We start from the raw sequence: 23,597 nt of genomic DNA, 5'->3' as shown, positions 1-23,597 counted from the left end.
GAACTGAACTAGAACTGAACTAGAACTGAACTAGAACTGAACTAGAACTGAACTAGAACTGAACTAGAACTGAACTAGAACTGAACTAGAACAGAACTAGAACTGATGATATTAGATTTTTTGCAAATGAATTTTTTAAATTTTCCCACTTTTAATAATGAATACTTAGATGCTGGACAAAATTTGGCGTCCTGACACTTATTTCTACAATGGTAAACATTCACACATACACACCATTACGGTACCCAATAAATTATTGCGTTTAGATCAAGATGGTGGAATATTATACTCCATGCGGTAAATTGAAATAAAACTTCTAAATTTCAATCATTTAATTTTAAACTACTGTAAAATTTCAGTTTAACCATTAAGGCCACCTGTCCCATGGAATTAATCAATTTTCCCATGGATCATCAATCATGCCCCCTAATTATTGGTAGTTGTGAGTAAATTTTAAGAGTAATTTTAAGAGTAATCATTGAACTATCTCTACATGTAATTCAACCAGGAACAATAAAAAATACTTATGTTTTATGTGTAATTACAGATGGTTACACTAGTCGCCAGTTGGTTTATGAATGGAAGGGTGGTGATGATGCTGTTTCCTTTGTACCCGGCATGACATTAAATCAGTTTGATTTGATAAGCATGAGAAGTCGTAACTTAACTTATGCCAGGCGAGAGGGTGAATTTTCAACATTGCATGTGGCGTTTAATCTTAAAAGGCATACGGGGTACTTTTTGATACAGGTATTAAGAAAAGATGATATGGTCTTTAACTATTTTAGAGCACTTTTTTCTATCATCCCATTTAAAATTGTCATAAATTAAAATTTTAAAAAAAATTAGCAGGAAACTTTTGACCTTTTCAATCCAATAACATTGACATCATTCATATGTTTTAAAGCTGACAACCGGTAACCATAAAATATTTATATGAAACATCTCAGTATTTGTCTCAAATGAATTTATGTAGTCCAAATAAATAACTAAAAACATTTGATGTCAAGGTGGTTAAAACTTATTTATTTCTTTTTCGAAATTCTCCCACTTTATCACTAATCAATTTTAAATCTTTGTAATTATTTAATATTTATTCATCGTTTTAGGTTTATGTACCTTGCATACTGATTGTCGTCCTTTCATGGGTCTCCTTCTGGATACATCGTGAAGCTACCAGTGATCGTGTCGGCTTGTGCGTAACAGCCGTTTTAACCCTATCAACTATTAGTTTAGATTCACGTATCGATTTGCCAAAAGTAAAATATGCCACCGCTCTCGATTGGTTTCTGCTTATGTGTTTTCTTTATTGTATTGCCACTTTGTTGGAATTTGCTGGGGTACATTATTTCACAAAGGTGGGAAGTGGTGAAATACCTGCCATTAGTGAAGATGAATGGGAGGATATGGAAGAAGAACAATTAGATTATGATGATGTTGAGCCAGAATTACCCTCTATGCGAGAGAGTAATGAATCATTGGCAGCAGAACTATCACAGAATTCTGAATATGCTCAACAGTTACCAGGAGGATTTCGTAAACGTAATGCCATGATCTGTCCCATTTACGATGATGATCCTACCCACATTTTCCAATGTCCCTCTTCGCATGCTTCTACCATGGAGAGAACAACACAAACAGATGCACCAGTTATATCGAAAGCGAAACAAGTGTGGTTGTGTTTTATAGGAGATGTAAAATTTCGTAAGGAACGTGAACGTGAGGCAGCAGCTAATAAAAAAGGTAGGAATAAAGATATTTAAAAGGAAAAAAAAGCAATTTATATTTTATTTATAATTCTAGGTCCGCGTTATGTTAATAGTGTCTCTTTAATCGATCGCATTTCACGTATTGCCTTTCCTATGTCATTTGCTCTCTTTAATCTTTTATACTGGTTGGCTTATGGCATGTTTAAGAAAGATTTTTCTTGGCCCAAAGGTTAACAAATTGGATGTATTGCTGGCATAACTAACAATAAACTCTACAAACATATTCGTATGCATAAATCCACAACTCATATAAAAACATTCTTTCTGAAATACTTATCGTTCATTTACTATAATACCGGCATAAGTTAAAAAAACAACAAAGTTTATTTTATTTAACTTGTATTTTTAAATAACTAAGAGATCGCAGGATTTAAAAAAAAAAATAAAACATTATGTTTAAAGTGGATCCTAATATATTTACTTCCACACTTGTGGTGTAGGATGTAAAAAGTAGCACACCGATAATATTAGACATTTTTGAAAATATACAAAACTATACGAAAAACTTGAATATTACACTTAAAAAGTACCTTGTATAGTTTCAAAAACCCAAATGTAGGAATATGTCAGTCATGTAGTTAAAGAGCGATATGTATGTATTCAAATGAATTAATGCATAAACGAATGTAAAAGCAAACACACACTCACACATACACATACACCTACACCCTCAAAAACACAAACAACTAATCCAAATTTTATGCTTTTTGTCACTCGTATTAATCCATTGTTTATTGCTATTGTTGTTATGTACTAACAAAAACAAAAAAAAGGAAAAAAGAATATCATAAATAAATAAGTCTTTGTTAACAAGTATTTAACTAACTCTTTCTTGATTGTTTATCCTCATCAGACAGACATATGAATATCAAATACACTTGTAAATTGTAAGCCTTATAGGTTACCTAAATATTGCAAACTTGACACTTTTATTGACACAAAAAAATTGTGTATATTTGTTAGTTGTGCCATAATATTTACATAGAGAAAAAATATGTTAAAGTAGAAATTTCCACCTTGACATTAGGCAAATAAAGATGGTAAGCTTATGAATTTTGTATACAAATACCTGTTAAAATTTTACCCGGAAATATTAAAAAAGGATTTATTGCTTTTGACTGTTAGAGTAATGAACCGAAAGAAGTTATTAGACTATGTATTTTAAGACAAACAATGAGATTTGTGATGCATTTACAAAAATAAATAAACGTTTTAAATATTTTTATTTATGTTACATTTGCCTAATCATATATTTTTGCTAGGACATTTCCAAAAGGATTCATAAGATGGCGGTGTAGTGCCAAAAAGAACTACGAATGTGTCGTGCCATCGTCTTAATTAACTACTGTCATTTAACTCTTCGTGTGAACTTGTTGTAAATAGTTAGTATTTTATTTCTACTAAGTCCAGATGTATATCAATCGGAGAGGTCTTGGAATTCCTATCAGTATTAATTCAATTTAATACAGTTCTAGTTCAATTCTAGTCCAGTTCTAGTTCAGTTCTAGTTTTGTTCTAGTTTTGTTCTAGTTCAATTCTAGTACAGTTCTAGTTCAGTTCAAGTTCAGTTCTAGTTCAGTTCTAGTTTAGTTCTAGTTCAGTTCTAGTTCAGTTCTAGTTCAGTTCTAGTTCAGTTCTAGTTCAGTTCTAGTTTAGTTCTAGTTCAGTTCTAGTTCAGTTCTAGTTCAGTTCTAGTTCAGGTCTAGTTCAGTTCTAGTTCAGTTCTAGTTCAGTTCTAGTTCAGTTCTAGTTCAGTTCTAGTTCAGTTCTTGTTCAGTTCTAGTTCAGTTCTAGTTCAGTTCTAGTAGCTAGATTTCACTGTAACTAACCTTGTAATTTTCATCTCTCTCTTACTACTACAAATTTCAAAACATATATAATTGTCAAAAGCTATTTCAGTTTTATTTCAGTTTTTGTTCAATTTCAAGATTTAAAAAATAACTGCCTCTTTTACAATATCGAAACAACATTTTCTTTCTTACAAATATATTGAAAACAAACACGAAATTTATTTGTTGTTTTAAATATATTTGTAGTGATGAAAATGTTTTTTCACATTTACAGAAACCGGAAGTAAATTTCAAATCTAACGGCTAAACACAAACCGAAAGGATATATTTTCTTAAAAGCTCCGTTGCTAGATTTCACTGTCACTGTTATCACTGTAACTAACAATGTAATTTTTTAGATGGAGCCACATGTATTAATTTGTCTCATTACTACAAATTTCAAAATATAATGGTGGAAAACTATTTCTGTACTTGTTCAGTTCTAGTTTAATTTCAATATTAAAAAAATAAATTTCAAACCTACACGCAAACCGAAAGGATATATTTTCATAAAAGTTCCCTAGTAAGATTTCGTTGTTGTCATTTTAACTAACAATGCAATTTTTCAGATGGAGTCAGTTCCATTTATCTCTCTCGCCACGATAAATGTCAAAATATAATTGTCAAAAACTGAGAAAACATGCTCAAATGCAGAGAAAAAAATGCGTAAAATATGTCAAAATATGCGCAAATAATGTCAAATACAATGACAATCTTAAGCTCTAACAAAACTCATGGCTCTCATACAGCATCCTAAAGGTAGAAAAACAACAAACATATTAAAACACAATTCTCAGACTCCGAAACATAAAGGAATAACAAAAGCTTTTTTGTTGGTTAGAAACGGTTGACAGTAAAGCACGTCTAGATTAGTTGGAACGCAAAACATGTACGAGAGCTATTAAAAATTGAACAACAAAAATACACATATAAACCGTAAAGATTTTTAAGTTAAAAAAATGTAAAAAAGAGAACAAGCACACAAAAATATATGTAAAATCATGAATAAAAAATGTATTAAAATTTAAGTGAAAGTGAATGCAATTGAAATTGAAAGTTTATGAAACAAGGAAAAAAATAAAGAAAATTTTGCCTGTAAGGAAAGAAAAATAATTTACAAAAAAAAAAACGAAAAAACAACAAAGTTATTGTAATATATTTAAAATAATTCTATGGAAATAAAGATTTATATAATCTTATAATTGTATGTGACAAAAAAAAATCTAGTTTGTGACACCATTATCATACATCCCCTCATAGTAAAGAAAAATATAGACTTGGTTTCCTGTTGGCAAAGATTTTATTTCCTGTCTTAAATCTATTCAAATTTTTGTTTCTTTTTTATTTAATTCTTAAATTAATGGTGGCAAAAGTGGTGGTTTACTTCCTAAATCCTTAGGAGATTAAAAAGGTAGCAAGGAAAAAAATATAAAAGTTTTTTTTACGAGGTTATCTGTATTTGACCAAATTACATGACATTTGCATTAAGTGTTTGCAACAAACACACACACACAATCCGACAGATAGACTCAGACAACGATTGCTGCTATACAATCAAACGAATAAAATGTAATGAAAAAAACTAAAAGAATTTTAAAATACAAACACAAAAAGTACTGAATACAACAGCAAATTCTGTGTTACAAATAACAACAAACTGTATGGATGAATAGATAAACGGAAACTTTGTATCTGTTTGCTTTTTATACGATTATGCATTTTTTTGTTTTTCATAATTTAAAATTGTTGTTTTTGGTTTTTGTTGTTGCTTTTGCTTTTTTGAGTAGCAATATCTTTGTATGATTGAAATTACATTTGCTATAAAGGACAAAAACTAAAATTGAACTAGAAATAAGAAACTACAAGTGATAAACGTCAGCAGCTACGAATTTGAATGTCTATTAATTATAAATGACATATTTTTACAAAAGTAAAAATATATATGTGTGTAACTACAAAACATTAGTTCTAAATATTCAATAAAATTTTTTAATTTTAAAGAATATCAAAAAAAAAAATAAAACGAGTGTCAATAAAACAAAATGATAGATTTGTAGATAACTAACAATTGACTTTGTTTAACATAAGATAATATTGACAAAAAATATTAGAATGTTTGTTAAGGATATTGACAAAAATATTCAAGTACGAAGTGTCATGATGTGGCCACCGATAAATACATTTATTGTATACATATTTCAAATTCTTCGTTTTTTTTTTTTTTTTTGAAAATAATTTCAAATCAGATATAAAATTTAGTTCAAATAGGGATTTATCTATTTTAATATTTCCAAATTCAAGCCGTGATATTTTCGAAGTTTCCTATAGTAATTTATACTTCTGTATTTAAAAAGCCTTAAAAGAGCGACTTTAACGATAATGTAAATATTAATTTCTTATAAAACTGATATTTTTATCTTAAAAATTTTTTTGTACCCTACACCACATTAGTGGTTGGATGGTATATTGGGTTTATGCTGATGTTTATAACGCACAATAATATTAGTTTTATACCCACCAATCGGCTCAAAATCATTTTCTGAGTCGATACAAGTTGCAATTTTGATGATCTTTTAAATATGGTTAACATCTGTGCATTATTTAACCTGGACCCACCGAATAGGGCTTTTAAGCTCATATTAATGTTTAATGTACTAATATGTCGACAAAAGGCTGCAAAAACAAGTTCTATACTAGCCTTGATGACCCTCATTATCTCTATAATTATAGGGCCTCATTTGAACTTAGTCCCTTCAAAATTTGACTTACATGTCCACAGTTTTATTCAACAATAAATGGCTTAAGTATATTTGAGGCACAATTCAACTTAGAAGTCTTAATATAAAAACTTTATCACATTTTACTTTTTCAACAGGTGTAGGGTATTATATGGTTGGCCTCGCCCGACTATAATTTAATACTTTTTTTTTTAGAGATGAGTTCAAATTTTTGGAAAAAATGGAGTTTTTTATCTAAAAATGATTTAAGAACGTAAATACCCAGTGTAATGGGTTGAACTTACATAACCACCAACTTTCCAAAGATTTAGCGTTTACATTACTTTGAAGTGCTCTAGTAATGAATTTCTTTTGAACTGATAGTTGAGCAGTGGTGTTGTGAATAATGAAATTTTAGCTAACAAACCATGGTTCGTATATTCTATAACTTCTTTGCAAGTACTACTTTAAGTTCCAATTTGTAAGGGTGCGTACTAGGTACTTGCCTTCACTGTCCTCACCGTGTTAAAATAAACAGTTTAAATGCTAAAGAAGAAGCATTGAAAAGAGATTGTATCTTTTTTTTTTGACACGTCTCAAATTTTTCAAATCGCATAAAGGATAACTTGGAACTGTTTTTAACAGCTTAAACAATGTTCACGATTTATATAAGAAAAAGTTTAATTTGATTTGAAAAATCTATTTTGTATTGTTTCAACAAAAACAAAATTGTTAACTCACTCAATTTGAATGAAGTCGTACAGTCACTTCATAGTACTCACTGGTAAATGTTATGCTAAACAAACAATCAGTTGAGTGTAAAGCAAAGAAATACTCATTGTAGATAACAAATATGTTTGGATCTAGTTATACTCTGAAGATGTCATACTCTCCATCAGTATATTTTGGGTGATTATTAGGCATTTGTGCCGATGTTTTCCCACTTTCAAATAAAATATTTATGAATTTTTCGAATACATTATAAATTTTGAATCAAGGATAACTTAGAACTGCTTTTAGCAGCTTAAAAATGTTTATTTAAGAAAAAGTTGAATTATTTAAGAAAAAGTTTACTTTGATAACTATTTTTAGCAGCTTTAAAATGTTTATTTAAGAAAAAGTTTAATTAAATTTCAAAAACCTATTTTGTATTGTTTCAACAAAAACAAAATTGTTTACTCACTCAGTTTGAATGAAGTCACATAGTCACTTCATAGTACTCACTTGTAAATGTTATGCTAAACAAACAATGAGTTGAGTGCAAAGCAAATCACCTAGTTATACTCTTATCATATTATACCCTCCACCAGTATATTTGGAGTGTTTATTAGGCATTTGTGCCGATGTTTGTAACACTTTTTTAAGTATATTAAACTACGTACGTCCGTCTGTCTGTCTTTGTGTCCATGAAAGTTTTGTGCACATACTACAAGTCGCAATTTAAAAGAAAATAATTATGAAATTCTTTCAAATGTCTTAGTTACTTATTGACGTCTGACAGAATTATCAAAGATTTGGATCCCGAAGATATCGGGAGTATTCAGAAAATTAATTTTAAAAGTCAAATAGACATGACTTAATCGATTCAGGTGTTATAAGGACCCTTAATATACATAATTTATCATAAGTTCCATGAGAAATTAATTAAGAATTGACCGGTTTCTCAATTTTTCGTTAAATTCAATGTTTTTTATGGCAATTTTAATTAGTTCGAAAGCTACAAAAAATCAAAAAGGTTTATATCAGAATCTTTTACTGGATGGATGAGCTCTTTCATTCTAATATAATTATACCCTACACCACTATAGTGGGGAGGGTATTATACGTTTGTGCTGATGTTTATAACATACAAAAATATTGGTCCAATACCCACCTTAAAGTATACCGATCGATTCAGAATCATTTTTTGAGTCGATTAAGACATGTCCGTCCGTCTGTCCGGCTGGCTGGCTGGCTGGCTGTCCATGTTAACCTTGTGCGCAAGGTACAGGCCGCAATTTTCAAGATAATTTGACGAAATTTGGACCAATCATGTTTTTTAGCACAAGGACGAAGCTTATTGAAAATGGTTGAAATCGGTCCATTATTTCACCTAGCCCCCATACAACCGTACCTCCCGATTTGAGGTACGCTATAATTACGTCAAATATTCTGCTATCTCTCTAAAAATTGGCTCAAATAAGTTTAATATAAGTATAAATGATTTTGCAGATTTTCGTAAGGATCGGCCTTTATTTGACCCTAGCCCCCATACAAACCCCCCTTCAAAAAATGACTTAAACGTCTAAAATTGACTTGTAACCATTTGTATCACAATGAAACTCAACAAAACTAACTGTTATTTAGAAATATATCCTTTTCCCAAATTTACCGAGGATCGGCCCATATTTGACCTATATAAAGCCTCATTTAGTAATTTTAGTTTTTTATCAATAAATGGCTTAAATATTTTGGAATTATGGTAATATTCAGCATAAAAGTTTCTTTACAAAAAATAAACATTTTATAAAAAGTAAAAATTTTAAAAATATACTCATGGTGTAGGGTATTATATGGTCGGTCATGCCCGACTATACTTTCCTACTTGTTTTTATATTAAGCTTTTGTACTTCAACATCAACAACATAGATTTTACTTTTTTTTTAAGAAGAAGCTCTAAACGCATAGTGTGAACTTTCAGTTTTAGAGTTTTGGTAATTTGTCATGTCTTATAACTTAAAAAAATATCCAAAATTTTAATAAAAATTACGTAAAAATAAACAAATTAAAAAGTTGCTTATGAAAGTCCCAACTATCGAAGATAGTCCTTTTAAAAAATGTATGTTTTTTTCCATGAACAAAAAAGCATTAAGTAGTGTATTGTATGTGTCCTTTGTACGCCTTCAGAGTGGTACAGATAATTGACACTTTATTATTATTAAAAGAAAGTGTTTTTTTGTAAAATACATGCCAATATATAGGACAATCTGCAAATAATATAAGTGACAAAAGATATGTGAAGGATTTTTTTAATATTTATATATATCAGCAAATTTTCAAAAATCTTTTCATGGAATTACCCATGAAATTTAAAAAGAAATTTCAAGTATAAGCTTAATAAAAAAAGATAGGATTTTATAATATTTCTCTGAACAAAATTAGTTTTTCTTAAATACTTTAAAAATATTTGAATGTTTCTATTACACTAATATATTTAACCTAACAAAACCTTGAAAGATAACTCTAAAAATATCTTAACTTAATGGACAAGTAAAAAATTTACCGAACATCAAATAAAGCAAAAAGAAATAAAAACTATACCAGAGCAACAATATTAAATTTTGACATCTTTATAGACTTCAAGTGTACATCAAAGAATAAACTAGTATATAATTCTATAATGTGCAACATTCTCTAACACTATAACAACAAATTACACACCGTCTAGTGGCGGTATTCTTCATTATTCATTCAAAAATACACAAACACACTTCTCGTTTATTGTTCGTCATTCAACACACATTAAACTCATTGCACCCTTCATCCGTCCATAAATTGTAACTGACACACATTGATTCTCTCAGCCAGTGTCTTTCAATGAATTTAAAAATACATACATACTATTCTATGCACAAGAAGAAATGGGTCAAATTTATTTATTTCGAACAAAATAAAAAGAGAACATTAACGAAGGCGTCTATAAAAGCGATAACGATAATAATATTACATCTCGTTACTGCTGCTGCTATAGTCGCTGCTAACATCATAAATAGCAGCAACAACATTTACAACAGCAATAATTGATTTAAATATTCATCATACGCTGTGTGGTACAGATTTTTTTCCAGTTTGTATGTCTGGGTTGAACTAGTTGGTACAATTATGATGGTTTAAGTTAAAATAGTAAATGTGGTACTAAGTTAGTAATTGGGAAAATTTAAATAACACATTTTTTATTATTTTTATGTTATAAACAAAAGTTGTTATCGTTAATATGAAGAATGTTTAACTTAATTTAATTTTTTTTAGTTTTTGTTAAAATTATTTTTGTTAAAATAAAAATTTATTCTTAAACTACAAAATTATTTCTATTGGTACATTTTGCAATTTATATCCCAGATCGCAGCTGTGAACACATTTACATTCTGCTTAAACACTAGTACACATGTGGATAGAAAAGTAGGTGGCGTTCACCTACTTTTCTATCACTAGTACACATGTAAGGAATTAAAATTATCATTCATAAGTTCCAGGTTTGCAAAACATTAGTTTATAACTATTTTTCTGCACACAAGTGTATGTAAGCAAGTTGATGTATTTGTGAAAACATGTTTGTGAAAGTGTGTTCTTGATTTCTTCGTGGGTTTTTATTTGATTTCATAGAATACATTAAAATACAACAACAACAAAAAGCACACTATTATTGTTATTATTGTCATTGTACTAGTGATGGTAGTTGTTGCTGATGATGCAGCTTTTAGTTTGTGTTTGTTTACCAAGCAGTTGCTGTCATTGTTGGTGCTTTTTACTGCTTTTTTGTTGTTGTTGTTGACTAGTTTATGTTGTTCATTTTGTTCGTCATTAGAATTTTTTCTTCTCATTTTTTCATTGTTTTTGCTTTCTATGGAAATTTATAAATTGCATTACAAACAAAATTATTATTTTCATTATGTAGTTTTTTCTTTTTTGTTCACTGCATCATGTATAGATAAATGTCATTGTTTTTGTGTGGGCTGTAATTTCTCTTTATATGAATTGTTTTTATTGTTTATTTTCTCTAAATGTAAGGAATAAACACGATTTTTTATTAATGAACAGCTTAGTATTTGGAGCTATAGAAAGATGCTTAAATTTGGAAAAATTATTTAAATTTAGAAATGCTAAAAATGTTAATTTGTTAAAAGCTATTTATATCATATACCACTTTAGTGGGGTGGGTATATTGGGTTTGTGCTGATGTTTGTAACGTATACTAATATTAGTTCTGTACCCAGCTTATAGAATACCAATCGAATACGAATCATTTTTTGAGGCGACTTAGCTATGTCCGTCCATATAAACCTTGTAAACAAACTACAGGTAGCAATTTTAAAGATAGTTCAATAAAATTTGGTACATGATCTTTTATTGTCCCAGGGACGAAGTCTATTGAAAATGGTTAAGTTCTGTCCATTATTTCACCTCCCCGAAAAGGGCTTTTAAGTTCATAATTATGTTTAAAATACAAGTGTCTCGAAAAAAGCTACAAAAACCAAGTTCTTTACTAGACTTGATGATCCAATTTGACCACAGCCCCTATAAAAAGGCCCCTTTAAAATTTGACTTATTTGTCCACAATTTTATTCAACAATTCATCTTAAATGCTTTATTATGAAAAATAAATCAAATATAATTTTTATTTCAGATTTAGGGTATTATATGGTCGACATCGCCCGACAATAATTTCTTACTTGTTAGTTAATAAATTTGTTATTTAAAATTGTTCATTTAAATGGACAATATAATCATGATTTGTTGCACACTTTTAGTTCACTTTAAATTATAATAATTTTTCTATTTATTATGACATATTGCATTGCAATCTCATTTATAAACCATGACCTTTTTCTCAAGGTTAATATTTATAGAAATTTATTTTCAAAAAGACGTTTTTAATTTAGGCAAATTTGTTTATAATTTATTGATTGCATTGATTTCAATGTTTAATACAAAATTTATAATTTCGTTTGTTATGGAACTATTGAAAAAATATCCAAAATAAAACCTCATTGGATGTACCTCTTTTTCATATTGAAAGTACTATTACATGCATTTAAATGGATATAAAATATCTGTAAAATGATCAAACTATAAAACAAGTTTTATTGTTAACGAAGTGTTTTAAACAGAAATTAGATAATTACTTTTAGTTGTAGTTATATAACAAACAACGTACACTTTAACGACCACTACATATTGTGTAGATTACATAGAAGTAATCTAATAAGGTCTTATAAATAATGTGTTATATAAATACTTTCTTTTCCATTAGTTCTCTTGCCTGTAAAGCTGAAAATTTTAACACTTAAAATCCTTACAAATCAGTCTATGTTTGGCCAAACCAACAAACATTTACATAATTGATCTGGCCTTACTTCATTCTCGACCCCATTTTAATTACTTTTCACTAAATGGTTTAAAAATGGCAAAAATCTACATAATATTATAAGGATCGATTCAGTGTTGACCCTCCTACAAGAAAATTTATTATTCCCTATAAATTATTTAAAAATCTGAAAGTCTTTCAAATATCTTTCTTTTGATATACATATTGCCTACGAATTTCAATATTTATCAACTCTAGCATCCGGAATATATGAAATATTCTGAAAAAGTTCGTTTGGTTTTTCAGAACTACCTCATTATTGTTTGACTACCTCCATGTCTCTAAATTTTTTTTTTAACAATTTTGATGTGTTAATAGAAAACTGAAATAAACAAAAAAATATTTTGTCTTTAGAAAATTGATTTCATTTTACAGACCGATAGACAGGCATATATAATCTTAGGGGTTTTCTGAGTTATTTTCATCTCTATATGTTTTAATAACAGATTTCGATAATTCAATAGATCTAAAAATCATGTCTGAAATTAACTTATTGAATGCCGAAGATATTTGCTGTCAGAAAATTTCCGATCACTAAATCAACTTCTTCACTATCTAGGATTCAGAATATACATTAAGGATAACATGACAAGCGACCAAAATTTTGAACATTAAATTTTAAAATTTTCTGTGTTACAGTTTGACATATTTGACATATTTGCCAAACTGTAACTAAAAACTTTCTTTACCGATTTTTTTCATAAAATTAGGTCTAAACTACTAACATTGCATTTCAATCAATTTAAAAGACATCAGCTTCAAAAGTTGGGTCACTGGACTTAATAATAGTACGTAATAAGTTTAAAAAAAAATATGTTATGAAATCTAAGAATTGTTCAAGAGAAGTATTATGCAAAAAATTAAATCACACACTTAGCTTAAGTAGTTACTTCAGGAAAACTTTTGTCAATTGTCCAGATTTCCAAAGATTAACATGTAAATTCGATTTAAACCATTACTTAGTAATTTAAAAAAACATTTTCTATCTGGAAATAAACAGTGAAGATTACTCAGCTCATTTTTAAATTACAACGACACATGGTAGTGTAGTTTTTAAGAATTATTATTTTGTTTTCCATTTCAATTTTACACTTTCTCTAAAAAAAGCTTTAACGCAATTATGTACTTTACTGAAGGTTTTCTCATCTATTCTATTCTATATTTTATTATTATATATGTTTGCACTTTTCGATGCACATTTTATGAACAACAAGAAAACAAATAGCAATAAATTACAGTGAAATTGAAAACATTTTATTAAAAAAATTCTAAACGAGAATTAAAAATCATATTTAAAATTTTATATGATAGATATAAAAAATCTTATTAAAGTTTCTAAGCATGGCATTAAAATTCTTCACTAAAATCTGGATATATCTATAGTCTTGAGAAATCATTTTTAAGAGATTCTACTTTACTACAATATAGTTATATTAATACACGTTCATTGTATGTATTTAAACAATATACGTCGTCTAAATGGTTTTATTCTAAATGACAAGGAAAAATTTCTCATGGCAGAACTTTAGCAAGAAAACAAAAAGTTGAATAAACTTTTGTTTTACGCTATACAATGGCAATATTTATACATGCTATAGTTATGTGTAATTCTCAAGATATTTTAGATACGAGTACCAATATGTATATATTTACAAAAATATAAATAAATATTTTATATATTATATATTTTACTTACAGTAATAAAAAAAATAACAATAGCGAAAGAGGAGAGAAGGCAGCAGCGAAATAGCAAATCATTAAAAAAAACACACAATATAAACAGCAGCCTCATTAGCCGCCATGGAAATATTTACTATTTGAGTGTTTAGTAATAAAATTATTATTTTTTTATATCTAAACAAATATAAAAGAACATTTACAAAATGCTTAAAACTGTAGGCATACAAGTGGCCTACAGTTTAGTAATCATAATAATAGTAATGGTCTTCTATACAACACCCGTCAAGTCTAAACGAAGAGAAATGATGGCCGGCCGTTTGGAAAATGTTACACAGACAATATCGAAGATATTGAAAGGTTATGATATACGATTAAGGCCGAATTTTGGAGGTAATCCTTTTTAAAGGTTTTTGTATTGTTTGCTTAATTGATTTTTTTCAGTAATGTTTATGTTTTTGTTTTGTCTTTTTTGTTAACAGCTGATCCTTTACATGTGGGTATGGACTTGACAATTGCTAGTTTTGATGCGATATCAGAAGTTAATATGGTGAGTATTTGTGTAAGATTTAAACAAATTTTTTTGAAATTTTGTTTATGAGAAATATTGATACATCATAGGTACCATTATGAAACACCTGCATGTCTGTCTGTCTGTCTGTCTATCTGTCTATCTGTCTATCTGTCTATCTGTCTGTCTGTCTGTCTGTCTGTCTGTCTGTCTGTCTGTCTGTCCATCTGTATATAGACATATATGTCTATCTGTCTATATGAACATCTCTCTATCTGTCGATCCGTCAGTATATCGGCTTGTTTTTCTGTATTTCGGTCAGTTTATTAAAAAATATTATAGATTAAAATATTTATGAAACACCTGCATGTCTGTCTGTCTGTCTTTCTGTCTGTCTGTCTGTCTGTCTGTCTGTCTGTCTGTCTGTCTGTCTGTCTTTCTGTCTATCTGTCTTTATGTCTGCCTGTCTGTCTGTCTTTCTGTCTGTCTGTCTGTCTGTCTGTCTGTCTGTCTATCTGTCTGTCCATCTGTATATAGACATATATGTCTATCTGTCTATATGACCATCTCTCTATCTGTCGATCCGTCAGTATATCGGCTTGTTTTTCTGTATTTCGGTCTGTTTATTAAAAAATATTATAGATTAAAATATTTCTCACAAATATCTTCTATATATTGATGAATTTTACTTGATATTTAAAAAAAATATAATTTTGTTTTGCACCGTTGTCCTAAGATTTTTTTGAAGTATAACAAACAACTTTAGCAATTACTAGGACAAAATTCTGCTGGAAACTTGTCACCCGTAGCACCAGAATATGTGGTGTTCTGGTTCGACCTCATGTCAAATCATTCTATTGAAAGACCTTTAATACATTCGATATTGTTACTAATGATACTGATAGCACCTCTTTACCCCGGGTTTGCAATATACCAACATGGGACTATTCATCAAGGAAACATGCCCTGGAGCAGAGCTCACGAATGGGACAAAAGAACTTTACGCTTATGGGTTTTATATTTCTTAAATTCTAAAAGTCGTCCTTTCTAGTAATTTAAAATACTATTAAACCGTTTAAGGGTTAACGAACTGTTTGTCTTTTTCGATGGTCTTAAACAAACTTGACATTACTTTGAAACCACAAATTTAAATATTTTAAATATTGTTTATGAATAATATCAGAAAATTATATCGATTTTTCATACATTTACCTATATGTATAAGTCATATATACATAATAAACTCGATGCTATAGAAAATTTTTATAGAACTTCTTGATATATTTCTTTAAAAAACAAAATTCTGACCTAGAAACCATTTGTTAAATAACAAATATTTGTATTACAAAATTATTTTATAAATAAAAACTTTCTATTATAAGTATCCTGAACGTTTTTTTCTGCTCTTCGTCTTTACTAATAAGCAAATGTTTCAAAGTATATATAAGTATAATAAAAAGCAGACAACTTAAACTAAACTACAACACCGCCTACATACTTAGGCACAAAGACGTACACCTAACAAAATGTTTAAGGACATTTATATAAATACAAACAAATAAATATAATCAAGTATGCATATATATACATACAAACAAACATCAAGAATGCCTTTATGCCAACAACAACAGCGGAAATTATTTACAAATTTAATGTCTTTCATTCTAATATAAAAACATAAATAGAAACAAAATAAAAAGAAATTTTTTATGAACATATTTTCTCTGCAATAGATAAATGCAATTAAAAAAATGTATTTCTGTTTTATTTTCCAATATAAATTTATAGTTGTGTTTGTACGTTTCAGGACTATACCATAACCATGTATTTGAATCAGTATTGGCGTGATGAACGTTTGGCATTTAATGCTTATGGCCCATATTATGATGATGACGCTGACGATGATGGTGTCAATGATGTTCTAACGCTGTCGGGAGATTTTGCGGAAAAGATATGGGTACCGGATACATTTTTTGCAAATGACAAAAACAGGTGAGTCAAGTGATGTTTGTTTTTACAAAAATAAAAAAAACACAAGCAAACAGCTAACAACAAAGATTCACAATGAAAATTAAATTAGTTGTCGCAACAAAAGCTCTATGGATGATACAAAATATGAACAAGAAGAAGAAATTGACAACAAATTCAGTTTTCACAATGAATCTGTTCTTTTAGTGTGAAAAATTTAAATATCTTTTAATGAAATTATGTTTACTTTCTGAGCAGTTTTCTACACGATGTAACGGAACGCAACAAATTGGTACGTTTGGGCGGTGATGGCTCGGTAACGTATGGTATGCGTTTTACCACCACTTTAGCCTGCATGATGGATTTGCACTATTATCCATTGGATTCACAAAATTGCACGGTGGAAATTGAAAGTTGTAAGTACAAATTGTTTTAATTTCTCTTAAGGGCTTATTTTATTAAATTACTTTTTTTTGAAGATGGCTACACCGTTAGCGATGTGGTAATGTATTGGAAACCTACACCTGTGCGCGGTGTAGAAGATGCTGAGCTGCCGCAATTCACTATAATTGGTTATGAGACAAATGATCGCAAAGAACGCTTAGCGACGGGTATTTATCAGCGTTTGTCGTTATCGTTTAAGTTGCAGCGTAATATTGGTTATTTTATTTTTCAAACATATCTACCGAGCATTTTAATTGTAATGCTGTCTTGGGTTTCATTTTGGATTAATCACGAAGCAACTAGTGCTCGTGTTGCGTTAGGTGAGTTTCATGTAATTTCTATTGTTTTTATTTAATTTGTTTTCTGTTTCACACAAGTTGTTTTGTATTTTTTCAAAGGAAATTAGTGACGTATGATTGTTATTTTTAATTATCATAATTAGTTATCACTCATACGCACTGTTTCACGCATGCATTTTTTCGAAGGAAACTGAAAGCGTATGAGTGGTTTTAAATTTTCAATAATTAGTTAACACTCATACGTAATATGACCAGAAGGTTTTAAACCAAACATATTTATGGAAAAACGAAATTTCTGTATTTGTATTAAGGTTTATATTAAAACAATTTATCTTGACATTAATTTAGTAAAGTTAGATGTAATATGTTTTCTTCATATTAAATTCAAAACTGATATGAAGTTTTTAATGACTAAATTTTCTTTCAGGTATCACCACTGTTCTAACAATGACTACCATAAGTACTGGTGTACGGAGTTCCTTACCAAGGATATCATATGTTAAAGCCATAGATATTTATCTGGTCATGTGTTTTGTGTTCGTATTTGCTGCCCTCTTAGAATACGCAGCAGTCAATTACACCTATTGGGGTAAAAGAGCCAAAAAGAAAGTGAAAAAGAGTAAAGATGGCGATAATAAAAGATCAGGTGAGTTCTATAATAAAAGAAAACTTTAAAGGAAATTAAAGAGATCTCTCTGTCCTATATCATTTCAGGGAAACCTGATAAATCCGAAACCTGTTCAACTGCCGAAGATATTATTGAATTACAAGATGTGCGCATGAGTCCTATACCATCATTGCGCAAGGGTAACTATAATACAACATTTAATCAAGTGGGTACCGAAACTTTGGATTTAGCTAAATTTCCACCGAGTTTTAGAATTGCACGTAACTATGGTACCACAAGTCGTTCAAATTTACGCTATAGAGGTCAAAGGGGTAAGTAAAAATTTATCAAGTATTTTAATTAATATAATTAAAATTTATTTCATTTGAATACAGGCAACAAACCGCGTGTTTTGCATGCCATCAAAAAGGGTGCATCTGCCATTAAAGCCACCATACCCAAAATCAAAGATGTCAATATTATTGATAAATATTCACGTATGGTATTTCCTGTTAGCTTTCTAGCCTTTAATTTGGGCTATTGGCTATTTTATATTTTAGAATGATAGCAAATTATGACACTTCACACTTCCGATTAGAGGTCAGGTTTATAGAGCATCAAAAAAAAAGAACAACAACAACAAAATTTGCATATGAACACCTTATCCTGCAACCCGATCCTATGAAATCATTATAGTGTGTAGTGTTGACCACAAACAAACTTTTCATAATAAAAAAATTAGAAAGAGACGAAGCAAAGGAGCAATAAAATACTTGAAAACTAAAGCTTTCAATAAAAGCTAAAGATATGAAAATCAATTACGAGATATTTTGTTTTAACGAGGGTTTAACATTATCTCAAGTCTTACAGCTTTAGAAAATAGTTCGATTATGTCCATGATTTTGTGTGAACTAAGTGTAAGACAAAATTGAACTAAACATAAGTTCAATTCGAATTTTCAGTTACATGTCTTATAGACAGAGGTTAAATCTCTATTTGATTCAGAATAAAATTCTTTAAAAATATAAATCATATCAATTACAGAAATAATCATAATTGTTTGCTGAAAATTTAATATATTCTTAATACAAATATAAAAAAGGATTTGTCTTGCTGGCTTATATGCTTAAATATTTCCACAGAACAAAAAGTACTTTTGCAAGCAGAATATATTATTATTGTTTCAATTTAAAGTTAACATTTGTTAAACAAAGCAGATTTTAATCAAAATTACAAAAATTTTAACAAAAATTTGATAATATTTTATGTAACTAATGCCCATTATTACAACTTGGCATTTATGTAAAATGACGATAATTTGTCACTCGTTATAATATGTTCAAGGGAAGACAAGTGGACGTATAAATCCATTAAGTAAAGTACAATTATAATAACTAATAACGAGTTATCTGCATTTTAAAAATTATACCTTTAGTTATTGCCAAGTTGTTATAAAGGGGCTTAAAATCAAAGCAAACAAAAGCAAAACTTGAAAAATAATCAAAAATTAAAAACATAATAAAATCAAAATAAAATCTTTAACAATATTCATACATTTAAGTTTTAAAACATTAAAAGCTCATAACAAATTTGACTAAAATTGTTAATTAAGAAAAATTTATAACAAATTAAAAAAAACTGGAATATTAAAGTACAACATTAAAAAAGAAGCCAATTTTTAGAGTATGAAAAGAATTTAATATTGAAATTGAAAATAAAAATAAAAAACCACCATAAATACCAAAAAAAATAAAAAAAAAAAACATAAATGTAGTCAAGAATCCTAACAAAAAAAATTAAGTCCTAATTATGTAGATATTTAATTAAATAAGTGATAAAATGAAAATAATTAACAAACGAAAATTTTTAATTTAATTTTAACAAAAGAATATAAATTAATTTATTATTTATTAGTAGTTAAAAATAAAAAACAATTAAAAAAGGAAATTAAAATATTCCCTAATTCTCTGTAATGTCTAAATATAATTAAAACAATTCCTGTATTATCATTAAAATAAACGAAATTTATTAAAAACAAACAAAATTTAAGAAAAAAAACAAAAACCTGAACCAAAAAAGAAAATAATGTAATCTTTAAATAAAAAAAAAAACAAATAAAATTAAAATTTAATTAAAAAATATCAATTACAATTTGTAATTAATCATTTTTTTGGAAAATTTAAAGTAGTAAGTAAATTTGTATAAAGCTTAAGAGATTTAAAATTTTAATATGATTTTAAGGAAAGGGAACAATGATGAGCTTATATTTTAAAAACAAAAGATCTTAATTCCAATATTAGTTTAATAATTTTTTGATTTTTTTATGACTTATAAAGTTTGGACCACAGATAGAAAGGTAATCTTTACTATTAACTGAACCGCATGAACTATAGTTAGGACTATAGACAGGAATATCGACTAGGCTATATATTTACGCAGAGACTGACCTGTAGTCTGGACCATATATATAACCATTATATAACCATTAACTGGAGTTAAGACTGGCCTACGGTCTGGTTTATGGTCACGGACTATAGTCTGAGCTTTAGACAGGTATAAATTCTGGACTGTAGACTGGTCTATAGTCTGAATAATCCAGACAACAGTACAAAATATAGAGCAATTTATTGCACAGACTACAGATCTGTACGTTCTATAGTTCAGACTAAAGAACCACTATAAGCAACTCTATTGTCGAGACAGAAGTCAAGACTATAGTCCACTCTATTGCATAGACTATAACCCAGTCTATAGTTCAGACTATAAACCAGTCTATGGTCCAGACTTCAGATCAGTATATAGTCTTGATTATATTCCACACAAATATCTAGCACAAAATATAGGTTAGTACCGTCTACAGTCCAGACTATAGACCAATCTATAGTCCTGACTATAAACAAGTCCATAGTCCTGAGCATAAGCCAGTCTACTATGCAGGCAATTGATCAGACTTTGGTCCACTCTAGTCTATAAATCAGTCTTAAGTCTAACCTATAGACCAACCTAAAATACAGACTATAGACCAGTTTAAACTAGGCTATTCACCGGTATATTGTCCAATCTCTCCTTAATTTTACAGTCCATTCTCTAGTCTAGTGGAATATAGTTCAATCAATAGACTATGAATTTGATTATGTCTGAAATTTTGTCCAATCTAAACTCATAACCAAGGGTTTCTATGCTAATGCATGTTTGTAGTCTGTAACTTAAAATAACTTTTAACTAGTTTTCTTTTCGAATCAAAGAATTTGCTACAAAATGGCATCGATTTATTGTTGCATATTTTTGCATATTTTATTATAAATGCATAAATTGTATATTTTGCTTTAAATTTTATATATTTTGCATATATCCAACATTTTTTTTAAATTATCTAAAACAAATTGTTTTGTTTTTTTTTTAATAAATATCAACAAATTTCGATTTAACAACAAAATACTATATTCTATGAAATACAATTTTACATAGAATTATTTAATTTTTAAAGGCACAATTGTGCAGCAAGTATTTTGTTTTGTCTGTGCTGCTAATTGCAACGTCCAACATATTGGTGTTTTAAGTATCAATTCAGTATCAATTCAATTTCTGAGTCTGTCCATCTGTGTGTCAATATAAATATTTTTTGGTGCATATTTTTCACATTTTTAGTGCATATTTTATCATTTTATAGTGCATATTTTTAATTTTTTACTGCATTAAAATCCTTGCCCTGCTCATAACCCATTAGTAGCAACATATTTCAAGGTCTTTCTTATTCTTATTATAACTTTTTACAATTATGAAACATTTTATGTATCAATGATGCTTTTTTATAAAATTTATACTTTAATCATTGATTAAACTCAATCGTCCTACATTTGCAACAATCATACACACTTGTATGAGTAGTACAGAAATTGAACTAAATAACCAAATAATGCCCGGTAAATCGGTGAGACTGCCACAAGTTATTGATTTCAGCAGGCATTAATGTTTAACTCAGGCTGAATATTTAAGTAAATTGATTGATGTCTTCTCTTTCTATAGGAGACATTTAAGTTCTATAAAACAAAGCAAATATAAGAGATAAAACTTCTGTATAAATGGGATACTTTAGTTCTTGTTAAACTGCAGGTATATTCCCTTTACAAAGAAATATGTATGTTTGTATATGTATTAAATACAACCTCAGTTTTCATAACTAAAGGAGCAACATGTTATTTTAGTTTATATTTATATAAAGAAAAATAAAAACAAAAGCAACTAAACGTAAATACGTTAAATACAACTACAATAATCCTTAATCTATGTATGACTTACAAAACTCTCAACTGCTCTCATTTTTCACTCTCCACAAACACACATGCATAAAATTGAGAAATTTTTAAAGAAAAGCTGTTTTTCTCACAAAATACTATACTGACCCTTCATAAAATAAAACATGTAAAGTCGTATTTATCTGAAGAAAACAAAATTTTTACAAACATGTTAATGCATGCAATTTTAACTGTTATACACAAATATTAAGATACTCATTTGTATCTACCTTTAATACATTCTCATCGGATTCTCTTTATTTAAATTTAGTAACTGGCGAAATATAAAAAGAAAGCAAAATTCAACTATTTATAACATTCTACATTGCGTAGGCGTTCTGTCATGAACCGACGAATCAGCGAATGTAAAAGAAGATATGAAAATAGAAATGCTTTAATAAAGATGCGAGTGAAAATTAAAATAATACAAAAAAGCAACTTGCCTTATAAAATCTTTATCAAAAAGGTAGATGAGATAGATTTTCTGTTGTGTTTTTTTATATATATAAATAATTATATTTTTGGCAAAAAAACGAACGAAAATACTAACATTGCATTTTAAGAAATATAAGTCCACCTACATAATATTTATGCAAAAAAAAGAAACGAAAGCTTTTTTTTCAAACTATGATTTAATTTAAATAAACATTTTATTTTGAACTTGAATCTTTATTAAATAAAAATTGGCAAAGAATTAAAATTTTACTTAAAATTTCGAATTTTACTGAAACAGTTATTTATAATTTAAATAACAATTTTATATTAAGTTCGTGTTACATCTGCTATATTTCAATAATTTTTATTTAAAAAAAATTTCCACGAATTCTTAATTTATTCTAAGAAAAAACATAAGTTGCAAAGAAATTTACGAGTTTTACATTAAAATATCACTGAAACTGTTTTGCTGAAAACCACACTCACTACACATTTGAATAATTTTCTTTTAGTTTTGTTTTCTTAAAGTAATTTTCCTTTTCTAAATTAGTGTGTCAATTGTGTGCATTTGAATTAATGTAGTCGTTTATACTTAAATGACATAAGTTTCATGATGGTTAGAGTTGTTGCAACATATAAAAATAAATAAAATTTTGCATTAAATTTATTTTCGTCTAAAAATAGTTATATTAAATTATAATTTATTATAATAATAAAAAATTATCGCAGAGTTGCCAATTTTTAGTGTTTTTAGGACAAAGTAAATTTTAGAAATAGTTATTTTGGCAGTGCATTAATCACTACTTAAGAGTCTGATAACTGAACTAGAACTGAACTAGAACTGAACTAGAACTGAACTAGAACTGAACTAGAACTGAACTAGAACTGAACTAGAACTGAACTAGAACTGAACTAGAACTGA

The 23,597-nt window shown here is 28.4% G+C and overlaps 2 protein-coding genes across 2 annotated transcripts; both read left to right on the top strand.

Annotated features, from left to right (window-relative positions):
* The first annotated feature begins 169 nt into the window (after nt 1-169).
* Nucleotides 170-2,579, top strand: LOC111677890 (gamma-aminobutyric acid receptor alpha-like). Its single transcript, XM_023439095.2, has 5 exons — nt 170-297; nt 360-442; nt 548-750; nt 1,110-1,743; nt 1,804-2,579. The coding sequence occupies exons 1-5, from the start codon at nt 170-172 to the stop codon at nt 1,941-1,943; spliced, it is 1,188 nt and encodes a 395-aa protein (XP_023294863.2). The 3' UTR covers nt 1,944-2,579.
* Nucleotides 2,580-4,436: 1,857 nt separating this feature from the next.
* LOC111677884 (gamma-aminobutyric acid receptor subunit beta-like) lies at nt 4,437-19,651 on the top strand. Its single transcript, XM_023439090.2, has 9 exons — nt 4,437-4,693; nt 14,138-14,509; nt 14,599-14,666; nt 16,435-16,619; nt 16,854-17,011; nt 17,075-17,359; nt 17,766-17,984; nt 18,053-18,277; nt 18,341-19,651. Exons 2-9 carry the CDS (start codon nt 14,323-14,325, stop codon nt 18,508-18,510), a joined length of 1,497 nt encoding a protein of 498 aa, XP_023294858.2. The 5' UTR covers nt 4,437-4,693; nt 14,138-14,322; the 3' UTR covers nt 18,511-19,651.
* Nucleotides 19,652-23,597: the final 3,946 nt, after the last annotated feature.

The sequence above is a fragment of the Lucilia cuprina genome, chromosome 3 (assembly GCF_022045245.1).
Source record: "Lucilia cuprina isolate Lc7/37 chromosome 3, ASM2204524v1, whole genome shotgun sequence".
Classification (NCBI taxonomy): domain Eukaryota; kingdom Metazoa; phylum Arthropoda; class Insecta; order Diptera; family Calliphoridae; genus Lucilia; species Lucilia cuprina.
The sequence above is the reverse complement of the archived record's forward strand: the minus strand, read 5'-3'. Positions and strand labels throughout refer to the sequence as shown.

Coding starts and splice junctions, on each gene's coding strand:
- LOC111677890 (XM_023439095.2), top strand. CDS start 170: ATGCTGGACAAAATTTGGCGTCCTGACACTTATTTCTACAATGGTAAA. Junction 298..359: donor GGAATATTATACTCCATGCG/GTAAATTGAAAT, acceptor GTAAAATTTCAG/TTTAACCATTAAGGCCACCT. Junction 443..547: donor CCCCCTAATTATTGGTAGTT/GTGAGTAAATTT, acceptor GTGTAATTACAG/ATGGTTACACTAGTCGCCAG.
- LOC111677884 (XM_023439090.2), top strand. CDS start 14,323: ATGCTTAAAACTGTAGGCATACAAGTGGCCTACAGTTTAGTAATCATA. Junction 14,510..14,598: donor ATTAAGGCCGAATTTTGGAG/GTAATCCTTTTT, acceptor TTTTGTTAACAG/CTGATCCTTTACATGTGGGT. Junction 18,278..18,340: donor ACGCTATAGAGGTCAAAGGG/GTAAGTAAAAAT, acceptor ATTTGAATACAG/GCAACAAACCGCGTGTTTTG.